Genomic DNA, 14,436 nt, shown 5'->3' with positions numbered 1-14,436 from the left:
TAGGGGTTCTGGTTAAGGTATAGATGGCTGTTAGCGGTGCGCTCCCTTCGTGACCTTGCATGATCTGTACGTGTTCTAGTTTCACACTGCCTGCAACACGCAATGTGCGTATGCGAAGCAAGGTAGACATGATCTTTAGTTTGCAGTTGTTTGGAGGCTCCCCAGCCACGAGAACAAAAGTGTCGTTGTTCAGGTCCACTTTGACTTTGATCTCCAAACCGTCAAGCAACAACTTGTCAATATTAAACACGTCACAAAGGGGTACTCCGACCAACCCCACGTCTGCGCCATTGTTAGTAAATGTGGCTTTCTATTCAAACCCTCATTACTTTCTGCTATATTATCCACTTTATCCATGTGTCCAGCAGTGTCTTTGTAAATACAGAGCTTTGCTTAAGTACGATTTCTTGGCCTGTTCCGTAAAGTTCAATAAAGTCTTGATGTAAGCATTGTATCCTTGACTGTCTGACTGTTCTGTCACCAGCGTTTCGTTGATCTTGATGGTAAACTGTTTGATGATGGAATGAAGGGCGTTGTTGACCACAGTGTACTTCTTGCCATCCCCTGTGGGCGATCCATCTTGTTTGGTAATCTTTACCACCAATCGCAGCTCTGTCTTGTTAATGTCAATGTGGTCAGCCAACGGTTGGATGACAAACTCAATGGGATTAGTTCCCGTTTGGATCGCTTCGTAATCGACCCATTTGCTGCTGACAATCGGCACATCTGTCACAGGTACGTCAAACAATTGTAAACTTGAATTCGCACCGGGGGCTGAGAGAGGGTGTGCTGATGCCATATTTAATAAAAAATAGTCTTGAACGTTGAATGAGGTGTTCTCTTTTTCTTGGTCTGTCCTTCACTGTGTGGCTTTGACGTATCCGTGGGCTTACATACTCTTTTTCCTCGACCTTGTTGTGTAATGTCATCAATGACCCCTGTGAGTTAATTTTTTCCAGCAGCTTTCGCTCTTGTTTTGGCAGCTGACCATTGATCACATCTTGGACAAGCTGCATTCCCGTTTCCAATCCAGTATCGAGCATTTGTTTTCCCACTTTTTTAGCTGTTTTTTGAGAAAGGTAGCTGCTGAACGGAACAAGGACCGAAACATTCCATTTAAGCCGTTACCCCCTTGGCCATAGGGGTTTGTTCCTCCATAGATACTTATGCCTCCTCCTTTACCGTGCTGCATATAGGGTACAACATGTCGTCCATATGGGTAATATCGGTGGTTCATCGGTAATAACATGTTGTTATAGAGAACAGCACGACGCCGAAAAAGCAGACTCACGCTTACGATTCCAGAAGCAAATGGTATCAATTGACCTGTGTCTCCCCTGATATTGATCGCTACGGATGAAAACACAGTTGTGCGGAGTCTATAGTAGGAAGGCACCTTGACCTCTTCTGTGATCATGTTCCCCGGCTGACCACGAGGAACAAGCATAAGTTGGCTTGAGCATCTCCCACTACTTGAGACTCGATTAAATCGGAATACAGGTAGATGGTTTGAAAATCGGCTCTCTAGAGCAATCCCCACACCAACTCTTCTTTTCTAACAAGTGTTGTCGTAGTCCTCGCAAGAAGGACGCTGTGATCATCATTCTGTTGGACAAGGCCTCCGATTTGGTACAGCTGAAGAATATTACACTGATGGTTTAATTACCCCAAGGCGCAAGCTAATGTCTTGGATAGAATCACAGACCAAACGGTTGGTAACTTCATCTCAAAGTAATCTGCTTTCTCGTAAATGTAAAAACACTTATTTCCTTCCAGACTCGTAATGGTCTTGTCACTCTTCAAATAAATGTCTCTCAATCGATTTTGTAGTCCCTTCGTCATACCGTGAATGACGTCTTTGACCGTACGGTAAATGCCACTTGGTACAGGGATGTTCAATTCCCAGGGTTCCGGGTCTGTCTTACAAAGCAAAGTGTAGGACAGCTGATTCTCACCTACGTTTTTCCAGGTGTAAGGGTTAATGATGCGTGTCATGGCCACTTCCCAATCTTCACTTAGGTGTAGTTGACTTGTTTTCGGGATACTGACTCAGGCTTGCATCACTGGTCAGCACCATCTAAAAACTGTTGGTCATGTTGATCGACGGCGGAAATGTAAAATGACGCTGACAATACCGTCTAAAAATGCTGGCATTAATTTGACCGCATCCACCCGTTAAATAGATTTCAATGGCCTGAAATATCTTTGTCCGCAAAGGTAGGTACACAATATGTTCTCTTTCTTCAAGGAGTGTTTCTCGAAAACTGTCTAGGAGTATCATCTCATGCAGGAGAGGTAAGCGCTTTTCACCCACGGTTCCACGAGATTGGTTTGAACAACATACTTTGGCGTGTGTGATTTATTTTCGCTCTAAACGCGTTGCCGAAACAGTACTTGCATAATATTGCTTGACCGGTACATGTATAATCTTTGTTGTACATATATATAGGACCAGTTTTGAAAAGAACTTTTTATTTCATTATTTTTTGGATTAAGGTTTGTTTAAAGAGAACTATCTCTCGAAAATATCACTTTGGGGTAAGCGTTCTCTGTTAATTCAGTAAAACGTTTGAAATGTTTGTTGGTGTGTTTTTATTGACTTAACAATACCGTTCTACAAATAAAATCGTTCGAGTTAGTCCGGTCTCGAATGTTTAATATTCTGTATGACTGGACATAACTGCAATATCAGATTAACAGTATTTGTTCAAGCGCAAAGCAGCATGTTTGGTTTTAGGGTTACGATGCGGTAGTTGTTTTTATTTCTCACAAATATAATTCTCATGGGCAGCCTTTTGCTTCGAAGAAGGCGTTCTATGCTAAACTGTAATAAACATGGTAAACTAACGCATTTCTAATTATTAAAGCCTCGATACTCGAAGAAAAATCGTTTATATCAACTAGTCATTAGAGTGTCTTTTTAATAAAGCGTTTGAAATGTATATTGTTGTTTGCTCACTGCGTCAAATGTTGTGAACCCATTTTGAAATACGAGATGAAACCAACTAAATATTCCCGTTTCACAATACAACGGTCTCAAGCGTTTTTAAAGAAAACTCTGAGTTAGCGTTTGCTGTGCTTGATTGATAAAACGAACGTTATGCAAATGAAATGGCAAACTTGAGAAAAGAAAAGATTATCGCTTTGGATGGAAAACAATAGTGCTACTATTACAGTGACGGACGCGTGACCGGCTTTAAACATTGCAAAAAAAGACAGCGCTGATTTGATTTAGAATATTCCGAACCAGAGTGATTCCGAACGTTTGTCCGCTAAAACTTTCATTTTTGTCGTGTTTTCATTGGTTTTCAATGAGGTCATTTCGTGTGTTTGTGATTGGCTTTTGGTGAGGTCATCTGGTGTGATTGTGATTGGTTTCTTTTCCTTAGTCTTGTCTTTGCTTCGTTGTCATCTCTTATTCACAGTTCAACTCTAGAGCAGGAAGGAGCTCTCGCTCTCTCCAACCAGGATATTCACATACCACCAAAATGATATGCACACACAGTACCATTTTATACGCCATACACGCCCGCGCTTAATATATTTTCCTACACCGAAATTTGCACATGTTGTGGAGCTACGGTTACATGTTCAAACTTGCCCCTAATTTACGCACACGCTTCGCCAGGTACGTGACTGCCATCTCATCAACCTAACCGTAATTTATGCGATGCACGTGTTGTTTCACGTGTTAGGGTTACGCTGCGTTGCGTCATGCCCCAACTTGCCCTTAATTTTTGCACGCCCCTTCTTTTGCGTTTTATTGATGACGTCATTTGATGGCTACCTGTCAAATCTGGTTTGAAGGGTCGCATACTACTACTGATATGTAGCATCGCGTTTCCGTGAAACGGGAAACGTCAAAGGGCAGGCTGTTGCTTGTCATAAAAGCATGAAAATTCTGTTATTCTAACTTTTGTCTCTTATTTTAGAAATTGCGCGACATTTGTAGATAACAAGCAAAAAAGGAGCTAAAATCAGACCAGTTTCTTTGATTTTTGGCAAAACGCAAATTTCAGTTTCACGTTTGCCGTCTGCCGTAAACGCGAAGCTAAATCTCTCTAAGATTTTCCCTACTGTCGGATCGCAGCTCTAGTCTATGTAAGCCTTCCAGACCCGCGAGAACGGGACTCCCGTTTCGAAAGCTAACAATAAGTTTTAACCACTTTGGAAGTCGACGAGCCTTACATTTGAGAATATTCACAACATCTGCCTTGTCACTGAAACATTCATCCAAAGCATCTATCACAATGTACCACGGAGCGTTCGATTTTAAGTCTTTTAAAGGTCTCACGATTGTGTGCTCAAAGCACCACTCGGGGTCTTGAGAACACTCCTCATAAAGTACTCTACGGACGAACGAATCAGTCAAAATTCTTTGACGGTATTCCCCGAGTTTCCAAGCGATCATGTTCGCCAGGTTTCGAACTAACGAGACTCCATCCTGAGTTTTCTTGTCCAAATGCATGCAAAATATCACTAGCTGTACAATCAACAACGGTTATGCTTCAAATTGGTTTGAATTACATCGTGGTGTCAGACAAGGTTGTCCCTTGTCAAGGTTACTGTTTGTCTTAGCGGTAGAAATAGTGTCTATAGCTATAAGAGCTTCAGGCGATATTAAAGGAATCCAGATAGCTAATCGAGAAATCAAACTTTCCCAATACGCGGATGATACTACAGTCTTTTGCAAGGATATATTCTCGCTTGAAAAACTGCTGGATTTATTGAGCACCTTTGGTGATTGCAGCGGGTTAAAACTAAATGTTTCTAAATCTGAGGCAATGTGGCTTGGAAAAACTGTTAACAGAAAGGATATGACTTTCGATGTTAAGTGGCCACGAAGACCTATTTATGCATTGGGGACAGCTTTTTCATATAACCGTAATCCCTGTGAAACAGAGAATTTCACTTCCAAAATAAACAAACTGCAGAAGCTTTTCAATATATGGTCACAACGTGACCTATCGTTATATGGTAGAATATTAATTGCAAAAACCTTAGGAGTATCAAAATTAATTTATTCAAGCGCCTGTGTTCAAACACCTGCTCAAGTGGCAGATATAGTTAATAAATTAGTTGTTAATTTTATATGGAATGGTATAAAACCGAAAGTTAAAAGGGATTCGCTAATCGGGCTTCACTTTGACTAGTTTCCTTGCCCGCGCGCAGGTTAACCTCAGAGATATAATAAATATCTTACTAACCTTGTTTTCTCGGTCCGTACTGTAAGTTACGGATCCTCGTATTTTCCCGTTGATTTATGGCCCGCGCGCTTCGCGCTTGGGCCATAAATCAACGGGAAAAAACTCGGTCCGTAACTTACAGTACGGACCTCGAACTCGGTTAGTAAGAGGTATATCTTAGCAACATGCCTGCTTTCTATATCGATATTCTCAAAGCGTGGGCTGAAGTTCAGGGGTTATGCAATACTGATATCCACCAAAATAATATTACAAGTAGTATCTTGTGGAATAACAAAAATATTACTATAGAAGGAAAATCAGTATATTGGAAAGAGTGGCATACTGCTGGGATAGATAGATTAGAAGACCTTTTAGACGAAAACAACTCCTTCTTAGGGTATCATCAATTTTGTAGAAAAACTGGTCTTAAGCCTCCCTTTACTAAGTTCTTTGGGTTGATATCCGCTATACCTAGTAAATGGAAGCAAACCTTAAGATCGGGTATAAATCTAACTAGCCAACAAACAAAAAAACCAGACCAATCATTTCTTAACAAAAGTACTTGCAAAAGTATCCGTAATGTGCTGACTCAAAATAAATTCCGTGAACTTTAGCAAGTTATAGGTTGTGCAGATTAGGAATAGAGTATGACAAGCTCAAAGCAATTTACTTACTTCCTTTTAATTTAACTAAAGAAACGAAATTGAGCATGTTTCAGTATAAAATAATTCACAACATTTTACCATATGGAAATAGGTTATATATGATGAAAATATTAAATTCCCCTTTGTGTAACTATTGTAATTTATTAGAAACCTTGCCCCACATGTTAGTTGAGTGTAATACTGTTCACGATTTCTGGGTTAAAGCTATTAGCTGGTGGAACTCTCAAAGTGGTAACTCCTACACTATAGACGTGCTGAGTATATTATACGGTTACTATCCCGCAGAGAGAACAACCCGTGTCTTTAACTACTATATTTTGTTAGGTAAAAGGTACATTTTTGTGCAAAGGCTTGAGCTAAAAACTTTTAACCTATCTCAGTTTTTAGACTTTGTTAAGAATAAGATCATTGTGCAAAGAGCTATTTCACAATCAAAAGGTCAAATGAACAAGTTTTATTCTGTATGGAAACCGTTCCTTTCTTTATTAGAAAAATGAGTAGGGCAGATGTAATTAAGCAATCTGGTGCAAGTTTATTTGTTGTGTACAGTGTTTGTAAGAAATAAATGTATTAAAATAATAAAAAATAAAAAAATAAAAACAATAAAAACTTTCTCAGTTTCTAAAAGATTTTCCCTATTGTCGGATCGCAGCTCTAGTCTATGTAAGCCTTCTAGACCCGCGAGAATGGGACTCCCGTTTCGAGAGCTAACAATAAGTTTTAACCACTTTGGAAGTCGACGAGCCTTACATTTGAGAATATTCACAACATCTGCCTTGTCACTGAAACATTCATCCAAAGCATCTATCACAATGTACCACGGAGCGTTCGATTTTAAGTCTTTTAAAGGTCTTACGATTGTGTGCTCAAAGCACCACTCGGGGTCTTGAGAACACTCCTCATAAAGTACTCTACGGACGAACGAATCAGTCAAAATTCTTTGACGGTATTCCCCGAGTTTCCAAGCGATCATGTTCGCCAGGTTTCGAACAAACGAGACTCCATCCTGAGTTTTCTTGTCCAAATGCATGCAAAAATGATGTGCGAGTATTCTGCCGTGGACAACTGGACTGGATGTTTTGGAGCAGAGTAAGTGTCTTAAGAAACCAGATTTACCCGAACCTGGAGTTCCAGTTATCAAAACGCCTCTGTTGTCGGTGCTCTGTAAAACACTTTCCATTTGTTGGTAAAGCCACTGACGTCCAGTGAACTCCGGACGGGGCGCGGTACAGCCTTTGAAACGACCAAAATACAAGTTGTATTAGTTTTATCCAGTTAACCTAATGGAAACGTACATTTAGGCAAACAATCTAAAGTTAAATTAAATTGCTTTTTTCTTCACGAAACCGGCTCCGGCTCCGCCTCCGTGACAAAAACCTTTCCGCAATTGGCCCTCATGCAAAATGAGATTCTTCCATTGTGACAATTTGATAAGATGTCACTTGCAATCGACACTGCTATTAAGACAGTATCGTCCCACGTTCATGACGACGCGGTTAAAACGTGTTGTCGTGGTATTGTCAAAGTGACAATAATTTCGTATCAAGTATGAGGTATGTTCAGATTTGAAAACCTGGAAAGGTAACAAGCGAACAACGATTTCAGGGGTTAATTAAGGAAAGGGTCCTTCCTAGCACAGCCTAATACACCATTAAAACACAGTTGTAAGCGGTGACGATGGGACCTCATCTAACTGGAGGCACGTGACTAAAGGGCGAGAAATGTTCAGGGCAGACTTGCTTTCCTGTTTTGCAAGGAAACTGAACCACATACATTGGCCGGCCCCAGGAAAGAGAAAACTATTGGCTTAAATCGGTGCGGTACTAAAATTTGAAAGAGCATTCCGTCATCTAATTCAATCGATGCAAATAGCAAGAAAGCCAAAATGTTCCAATCTTTCAGGGGCCTTTAGGCGTGTTCCCACCTCCCCCCAACCCCCCATGCTATCTTTTTTCACTGACTGTATGGGTTTTTCACATACCGCCGTTAAGTGAAGAGTCATCTAAAAGGCAGAAACAGTGGAAGAACAGCAATAACATCAACCATGTAACGACGTTTTTCTTCCTTACACCTTTCACATTTCCTGCCAGGTTCGAAAATACATGTCCAAGCACGAGAATCAACAAAGTATAACCTGCATGCATTAAAGGATTCGGTTTCATTCCTCCCAGTGCTTCCAGTTTCACAATGATTTCTTGTTCGTTTTTGAGCTCAGTTCGCAGTTCTTTATTTCTTTCAGATTCTTTGGCCAAATTTGCCAATTTGACATTAATACTCTGTACATCCTTTGGAATTATTGCTTTGAAGTCTGCTGACACTTTTGCCCTTTTGTCCTTTCGAATTATTGCTTTGAAGTCTGCCAACACTTTTGCCTCCATGCTGTGCAGGTCCGAAACTCTTTTCAGTTTAACAATTTCCTTGAGGGCGTTCTGAGCATCAGGTTCGTGGGCTAAGTTGGGATCCTTCAGAAGATTTTCAATTGCATCGAAAGTCTCTTGCATGTCAGCATCGCTCAATTCTAACGGGCTCACGTGTGCCCACTTATTTCTGATCGTTCGGACACCCTTCACCAGGTGCAGTGGAACGGAGAAGTGTTTGCACCAGATTATAAAGTTCAACATAGTAGTGATGTCCATGTCTTCCGCACTCGTCAAATCATGCCTTCCTTTATCAGGAAGGTAGAGTTTAGCTATCTCCCACGGGCCCAAGGCAGGATCAAGCCACTTGCTGGAATCACTTTGTTTCCAATTTGGTTTGTTTTTGTCATGATAAGCTTGAAGAGTTTTGGCCCAGTCACATTTCACCATGTCGTGATACTGTTTTGGTCTTCTTTTCGCGACAAAACTACAGGTACAAGGTGCAGCATGTGCCAAGCTTGTAGTGACATTATTATAGAAAGTCTCTGTTTCTCTCTTGATGAATGACTGGAGACCATGACGAAGTTCTGTCCAGGCATGACCAAGGGCAAGCCAATTTCTGTACTCGGGCTCAACCACTTGGGCAACCGTTCCCGCCGACGGGCTGGAAGATGTCATTTCCTTAACTACGAAAAAGCAATAAACAATATTCAATTTTTGCTTGGGTCGACCTTTAACAGCACATCTTGATTTCTATTGTAACCTACTGACCTCCGCCCATTTTGTTTAAGTTAAGGGTGTGACCTCGTCTAACTGAAATTATTTTACTGCGTTTGTAGTTGTTTTGTTAATATAGTTGTTGTTGTTTGCTTCGTTTTCAAACAATATTCAAAATTGCTTGCAACTTGAAATAATAAGGTTAGAGGCCCTAGAGCGCTTCTTGGTGTATCAATGCCCTTGTTTACCAGGTTTTCACGGAACTTGTTGCAATCACGAATAGAGGGTAAATGGATTTGGCAGAAATCGCTTTAACTCAAATCAGTTTAACTTTTCATTTTATAGTTGCCTCTTACAGTGCTGCAACATAAAAATATTGATTAGATTGGAGTGCAATCATGCGTCCGAGCATGCGCACTTGAAACATATTCAACCTCTAACTAAATCCAGTATACCATTCTCGTTCCCAGAGCTGCGATCCTCTTGGCCAGCGCCACGGATCGTGAGCTCTGGCAAGCTCTGGCTGGTTCCAATTCAACAGTCCGCGATTCACGGACTTCCGGTCGTTCTGCGCAGTCTCGATTCTTCTTTTTCAAAATGGCGGACCAAGCCAAATTGATCTCTTCCACGAGGCGTTGAATCATGGAATGGAAATTCTAGATATCTGTGCTTGTCATTTCGCCGTTAAATGCCTCAAATACACGATAAACTTTTTAAGATGAGAGAGAGAGGACTGAATGTCTGGTTTTAAAAGGAGATGACGACAGAGATAAGGTTGCACTGAGCTAAATTTTGTTAAATACATCCGAGTGAAAATACTTTCGCATGTGAAATGTTCTGAGCTCTATTGATGTAAAGACAATAATGAAATTAGCATTTATTACTAAAAATAAATGATCACATATACTGGTAATAAATTATTTTTATATGTTTTGCAGATAAAAGCCTGCCTAATGGTCCTAATGGTACCAATTTTGTCTGATGCCTATGAATTATATATAATTTTTTTATCAACTTGTAATAATAATAATAATAATAATGATGATGATGATGATGATGATGATGATGATGATGATGATGATAATAATAATAATAACTACTTTATGTAAGTGTCAATGGATTTAGCGCTAGAGCACTAATTGGGGAAACTAATTAAATTAATTCAAATCAAATCAAATATGTTTTTTGCGGAGGGCGGAAAACTTCCGGTTGCAAGAAACGTCACTTCCTGTTTGTAAACCGTGCGTCTTCGAATACGAATTGTCACGAATTTTACGTATAACTACAAGACATTACATTTATTTCCCCTACTGTTTTCACAAGGCGTTGCTAATGAGTATAACCTATGAGCAAAATCAATGAGATTTCAACATTTCTTACAAAAAGTGACGCATTTCAACGGTTAACACACCGGCTGTCTGAAAACAGACTAGTCATGAAAAATATTTCAAATCTGTTCAAATCACGTTAACCGACCAAAATTTCTCATTCCCTAGCCGTTGTCAGTTAAAGAACACACAAAATTAACCGTTGTGAACCGTGCAATTTCCTTATATACATATATCTACGATAATTTCATATTATTGGATTAAAATATTGATCAGTGTAAAACAAACTGCGGGCAAAAGCAACTAAGGCAAGGCTGATCGCGCCTGATTTTGATATAACTCCTTATTATTGTCCTCGTTAGGGGACTCAGTAGATTTCTCACTTCTTAATCGTACTAATGTATGAATTCCTCAATGTAAAAGAACAGCAATTCGCAGTGCAGTAAAGTAAAGTAAACAGATCCCTATCTTATGTAAACCATTCACGTACAAGGCTAATAACAATGTTTGTTTCACGCAATGTTATTGTATGTCAAGTAATCCTTGACAACTTACTGTGTATCAGCTATGAGAAGACGAGTTTTACACACTAGAAACATATGAAAGTGTTCAGACTCTATATACGAGACAGATATTTGACAGTGTATACCAAATACAATCTTGGACAAAATTGTTGAGAAAACTCTGCTTTTGAACTAACTCCGATCACAAGTATGGAAAACAAGCTCTCTTCCTCATTTCACTTGCTTCTTTGGCGTATCTCAACTATCCATGCCTTCTAAATTAACAATTGTGCTTGCTCATCTGCCCGTACTGCCGTGCATGCCGCTATCCAGTTTTGCGCCCAAATTGACAGTTATAATATAAAACTTGATTTCGCATCACAGCTTTATTCTGATTGGCGCTTCGTAATTGATTCAAAGTGGGCGGTACATGTATACAAACTACCTAAGTTTTTGGTTAGGAGGAATTTCACAGCGCCCCTCCCCATTCTCTATGCAGCTTCGCCGCTCGTTAATTTGCCTCTCGCGCCAACAATACCACCAGTTACGCAGGCTAATTGGAGTTACAAAGGTCTTGTGCCAGGAGGTTAACATAGAAACTACCCATTAAATAAATTTGGGTAAACACACATTTCAAATGCATGCTATCCTTCACTAAAACGTTTTTTGCAGATCTCAAACCAGAGACCACTTTTTAAAAGCAGGAAATAACTGGTATTTGTACGAAACACATCTGCTTGGTAGCCTAGTATGGACAATAATAGAGAATTATTATCTATTGAACCCAATACCCCTGGATTAGATGGACATTGCTGTACTGTCCAAGGTTGAGAGGCTGGGGTGCTTAAGATCTCATATGAGTACTGTATGAGGTAACTGAATTTGTACAAGTACAATGACCTTGTACATTTCAGGGTTAGTGATAATGCTCAGAAAATCATGGAACGCTATCCTCAGCTTCTTTCTAGATCACCTACAAACATAAGAGTGCGAACGATACTCATCTCTTCCAAAAATCTCCATAAATTGAAGGGATCTTTCCTGTGATGACCAGGCTGCATTTTGAGCATGTTCATGCAGTTACACCCAAGATCTTCAGCGTGGCAAAGGTTTCGAAATTTATGTAAATGTACTACGAGACCCCAGGCACATAATCTTTGGCATGGGATTTACGTGAAATGATACCAGGTGCAATGGACATTACATTAATTTTTGTTCCATTACTTTTTTATTGTTTATTGTGGAGCAGTTAGTTCTGATGTGAAACACCTATTCACCTGGGAAATTGGCATGGAAGGTGAGACAAAAGTGCTAGCTATGGTTAATCAAGACCACAACACATAACCAAACAGAATATTATGTTTGATAGTTTTTACCATAAAAATTTAGTTCCCCTCAAAGCATTGCTGTTTGACCTCAAACTAAAGCCCAGTAACAGCCAAGAGTAACTCCAAGTTAATTGATTTCTCCATGGCCACAGTTGGACAATTAGGGTCCTATAAAGAGTGTTTTCCCTCGTGTAATAAGTGGCTGTGTTTTTTGACCAAAACAAAAGGACTTCGCACTTATCTGGACAATTTAAGCAATTGTTTCTTATAAACACAGAATGAAAAATTCAGGTGACGAAATACGGGACTGACCTGCTCCCAACTGTGTGGCTTCATAACTCAGTTGGTAGAGCATTTCATCAGCATCGCAAAGGTCATCGGTTTGAATCCCGTTGGAGTCACCTGAATTTTTCAGCTGTCTGGAAGAGGCATTTGCTTAGATTGTCCACATAAGTTCGAGGATCATTTCTCTCTTTCATTTCTAGTCCACAATTCAAATATACACAATCCCTTCAGAAAAGAACCTGTTAACATAACAATGGTGGATTGCTTTCAATCACCAACACGGCGTCCCTGACATCACTGTTGCTATTTTTTATTCAACTTACCAGAAAAATAACGTTTACAAGCCTTGTACTCCTCTTCAGCAATAAGTGTTGTCAGTTTTAACTCCATCAGACCAAACTCCTCCAGAAGCTCCTCTGTCACTAGAAATTTCTGAGCCACTTCGTTCAAATGACCTTTACAATAATCTTCCCACAGCTCCTCAAGGATCTTCTCAGAACCAACCTCAACTGTCACTATTAAGCTCCCTGACTTAACATCAACAACCAGTGCTTTACGTATCTCTGTAAGGTAAATCATGAAACGATTATACTCCTCCGGATTTGAGGGGCTAACATCTTGAAGGTACTTTTCCGCAATTCTATTTAAAAGTGCTTGCGTAGATTGGATACTTCCGTTTCCACGACTTTCAGTTGCCAAACCTGTGTTGACCACCACCTGTTGTTTCTTTGCAGTGCTTGGTTCTCTGACTTCCTGGAAAACTTCTTGAGATTCAGGTGGCTGTACGTCCATTCCCATGCCTTTTTGTGCACTACCTTCAGTGGCAGCCTCAACACCAATTTGAATTCGCAGTTGAGCTATTAAAATCCAAATTCAAAATAAGGATAAAGACTACCCTGTACCTATTAGAGTGTACATTTATTACAATGTACATGTAATCCATCTGAGAACTTGTCCTACCGGAACTTATGATCAAATGGGTTCACACTAGGATAGAAAGAACTATGACCAGTACACTCAAATAGATGATAATAATAATAATAATAACAATAATAATAATAATAATAATAACTAACATTTAATATCAATAATTAACAATTGTTTTAGTATATACCACACAAGTTGAATAAAAAGCGAACAAAAACACTACTTTATTTTTCGTCAGAGGTGAATAGTACTGGGATAATCACCTCCCAGTTAGCCAATCAGCGCGCACGGAGAGCACTATTCACTTGTGTGGTATTTAACAACTATTCACCGAAGTGGAGGTGGCTAGTGGTGGGTATTTACTAGCCACCGACACTGAGATGAATAGTTGTTTTAGTATATACTAAAATAATGAGATAATATAGCACAAAAAGATGATTTTAACTCATTTATTCCTGCAAAGATTACAACATTTTCGGACGCAAATTTCTCGCGAACTGCTCGGAGGTGAATAGCAAAGGATATCTGAGGTTTGAGTAGCCATTCAGTGCGCGCGTTCAACGCTATCCATTGTTTTAGTATATTTATATTTATATTGTTTTAGTGATATCCTCTATTATAATAATAAAATATTATAATAAATAGAGGATATCACACGTTGACGAGAAGATATGAATTTTATATCCAAAAATCCTAAATCTTGTTGAAGGTAATTTTTTTGTATAGGTAATTGCATCGTGGGCTAAGTACACACATTTTCAGAAGTTGCAGAAGTTCGCGACTTGGCAACTTCTGAAAATACAAGACATACTAATCCTTAATTTCACGAGGAAACTTGCGATTACTTGTTTATAATGTAAAGGGAAAAAATGTCTTACATTAAGAAGGTCAAAGATGCACATTGTTGTGCAATTTCTTAGGAAGTCCTTTCAGTGTTAGTTGGTGTCAATGAACTGTAAACTACATGAATCAGCTGAATGAAATTCCATTTTTGCACAACACCAAAGCATTGAAACCAGCCCTGATAAAAAACATTTACTACATGTACGTGAAAATAATGAAAATAACAATAATTATTGCTCAGGGAAATTACCAAAATTAATGAAAAAATTTCCTCTGTCTCAGCCAATGAGCATTTGC

The 14,436-nt window shown here is 39.4% G+C and overlaps 2 protein-coding genes across 7 annotated transcripts in view; both read right to left on the bottom strand.

The window, feature by feature from the left end:
• Positions 1-349: 349 nt before the first annotated feature.
• LOC137984384 (uncharacterized protein F54H12.2-like) lies at positions 350-799 on the bottom strand. Its single transcript, XM_068831566.1, has one exon. The coding sequence runs from the start codon at positions 797-799 to the stop codon at positions 350-352; it is 450 nt and encodes a 149-aa protein (XP_068687667.1).
• A 5,052-nt stretch (positions 800-5,851) lies between these two features.
• Positions 5,852-14,436, bottom strand: part of LOC137985165 (uncharacterized) — a 37,330-nt gene continuing 28,745 nt past the window's right edge. For all 6 annotated transcript variants that reach the window (XM_068832679.1, XM_068832678.1, XM_068832683.1 and 3 more), the window contains 3 exons: positions 12,693-13,226; positions 7,833-8,894; positions 5,852-7,084 (listed from right to left, as the gene is read on the bottom strand). In XM_068832679.1, the coding sequence (XP_068688780.1) occupies positions 6,384-7,084; positions 7,833-8,894; positions 12,693-13,226 (2,297 nt within the window). In that variant the 3' untranslated portion in view covers positions 5,852-6,383. The remainder of the gene's footprint in view (positions 7,085-7,832; positions 8,895-12,692; positions 13,227-14,436) is intronic.

Source organism: Montipora foliosa, chromosome 14 (assembly GCF_036669935.1).
Source record: "Montipora foliosa isolate CH-2021 chromosome 14, ASM3666993v2, whole genome shotgun sequence".
Taxonomy (NCBI): Eukaryota; Metazoa; Cnidaria; class Anthozoa; order Scleractinia; family Acroporidae; genus Montipora; species Montipora foliosa.
The sequence above is the reverse complement of the archived record's forward strand: the minus strand, read 5'-3'. Positions and strand labels throughout refer to the sequence as shown.

Excerpts from the sequence above, each read along its gene's own strand:
- LOC137984384 (XM_068831566.1), bottom strand. The coding sequence starts at position 799 with ATGGCATCAGCACACCCTCTCTCAGCCCCCGGTGCGAATTCAAGTTTA.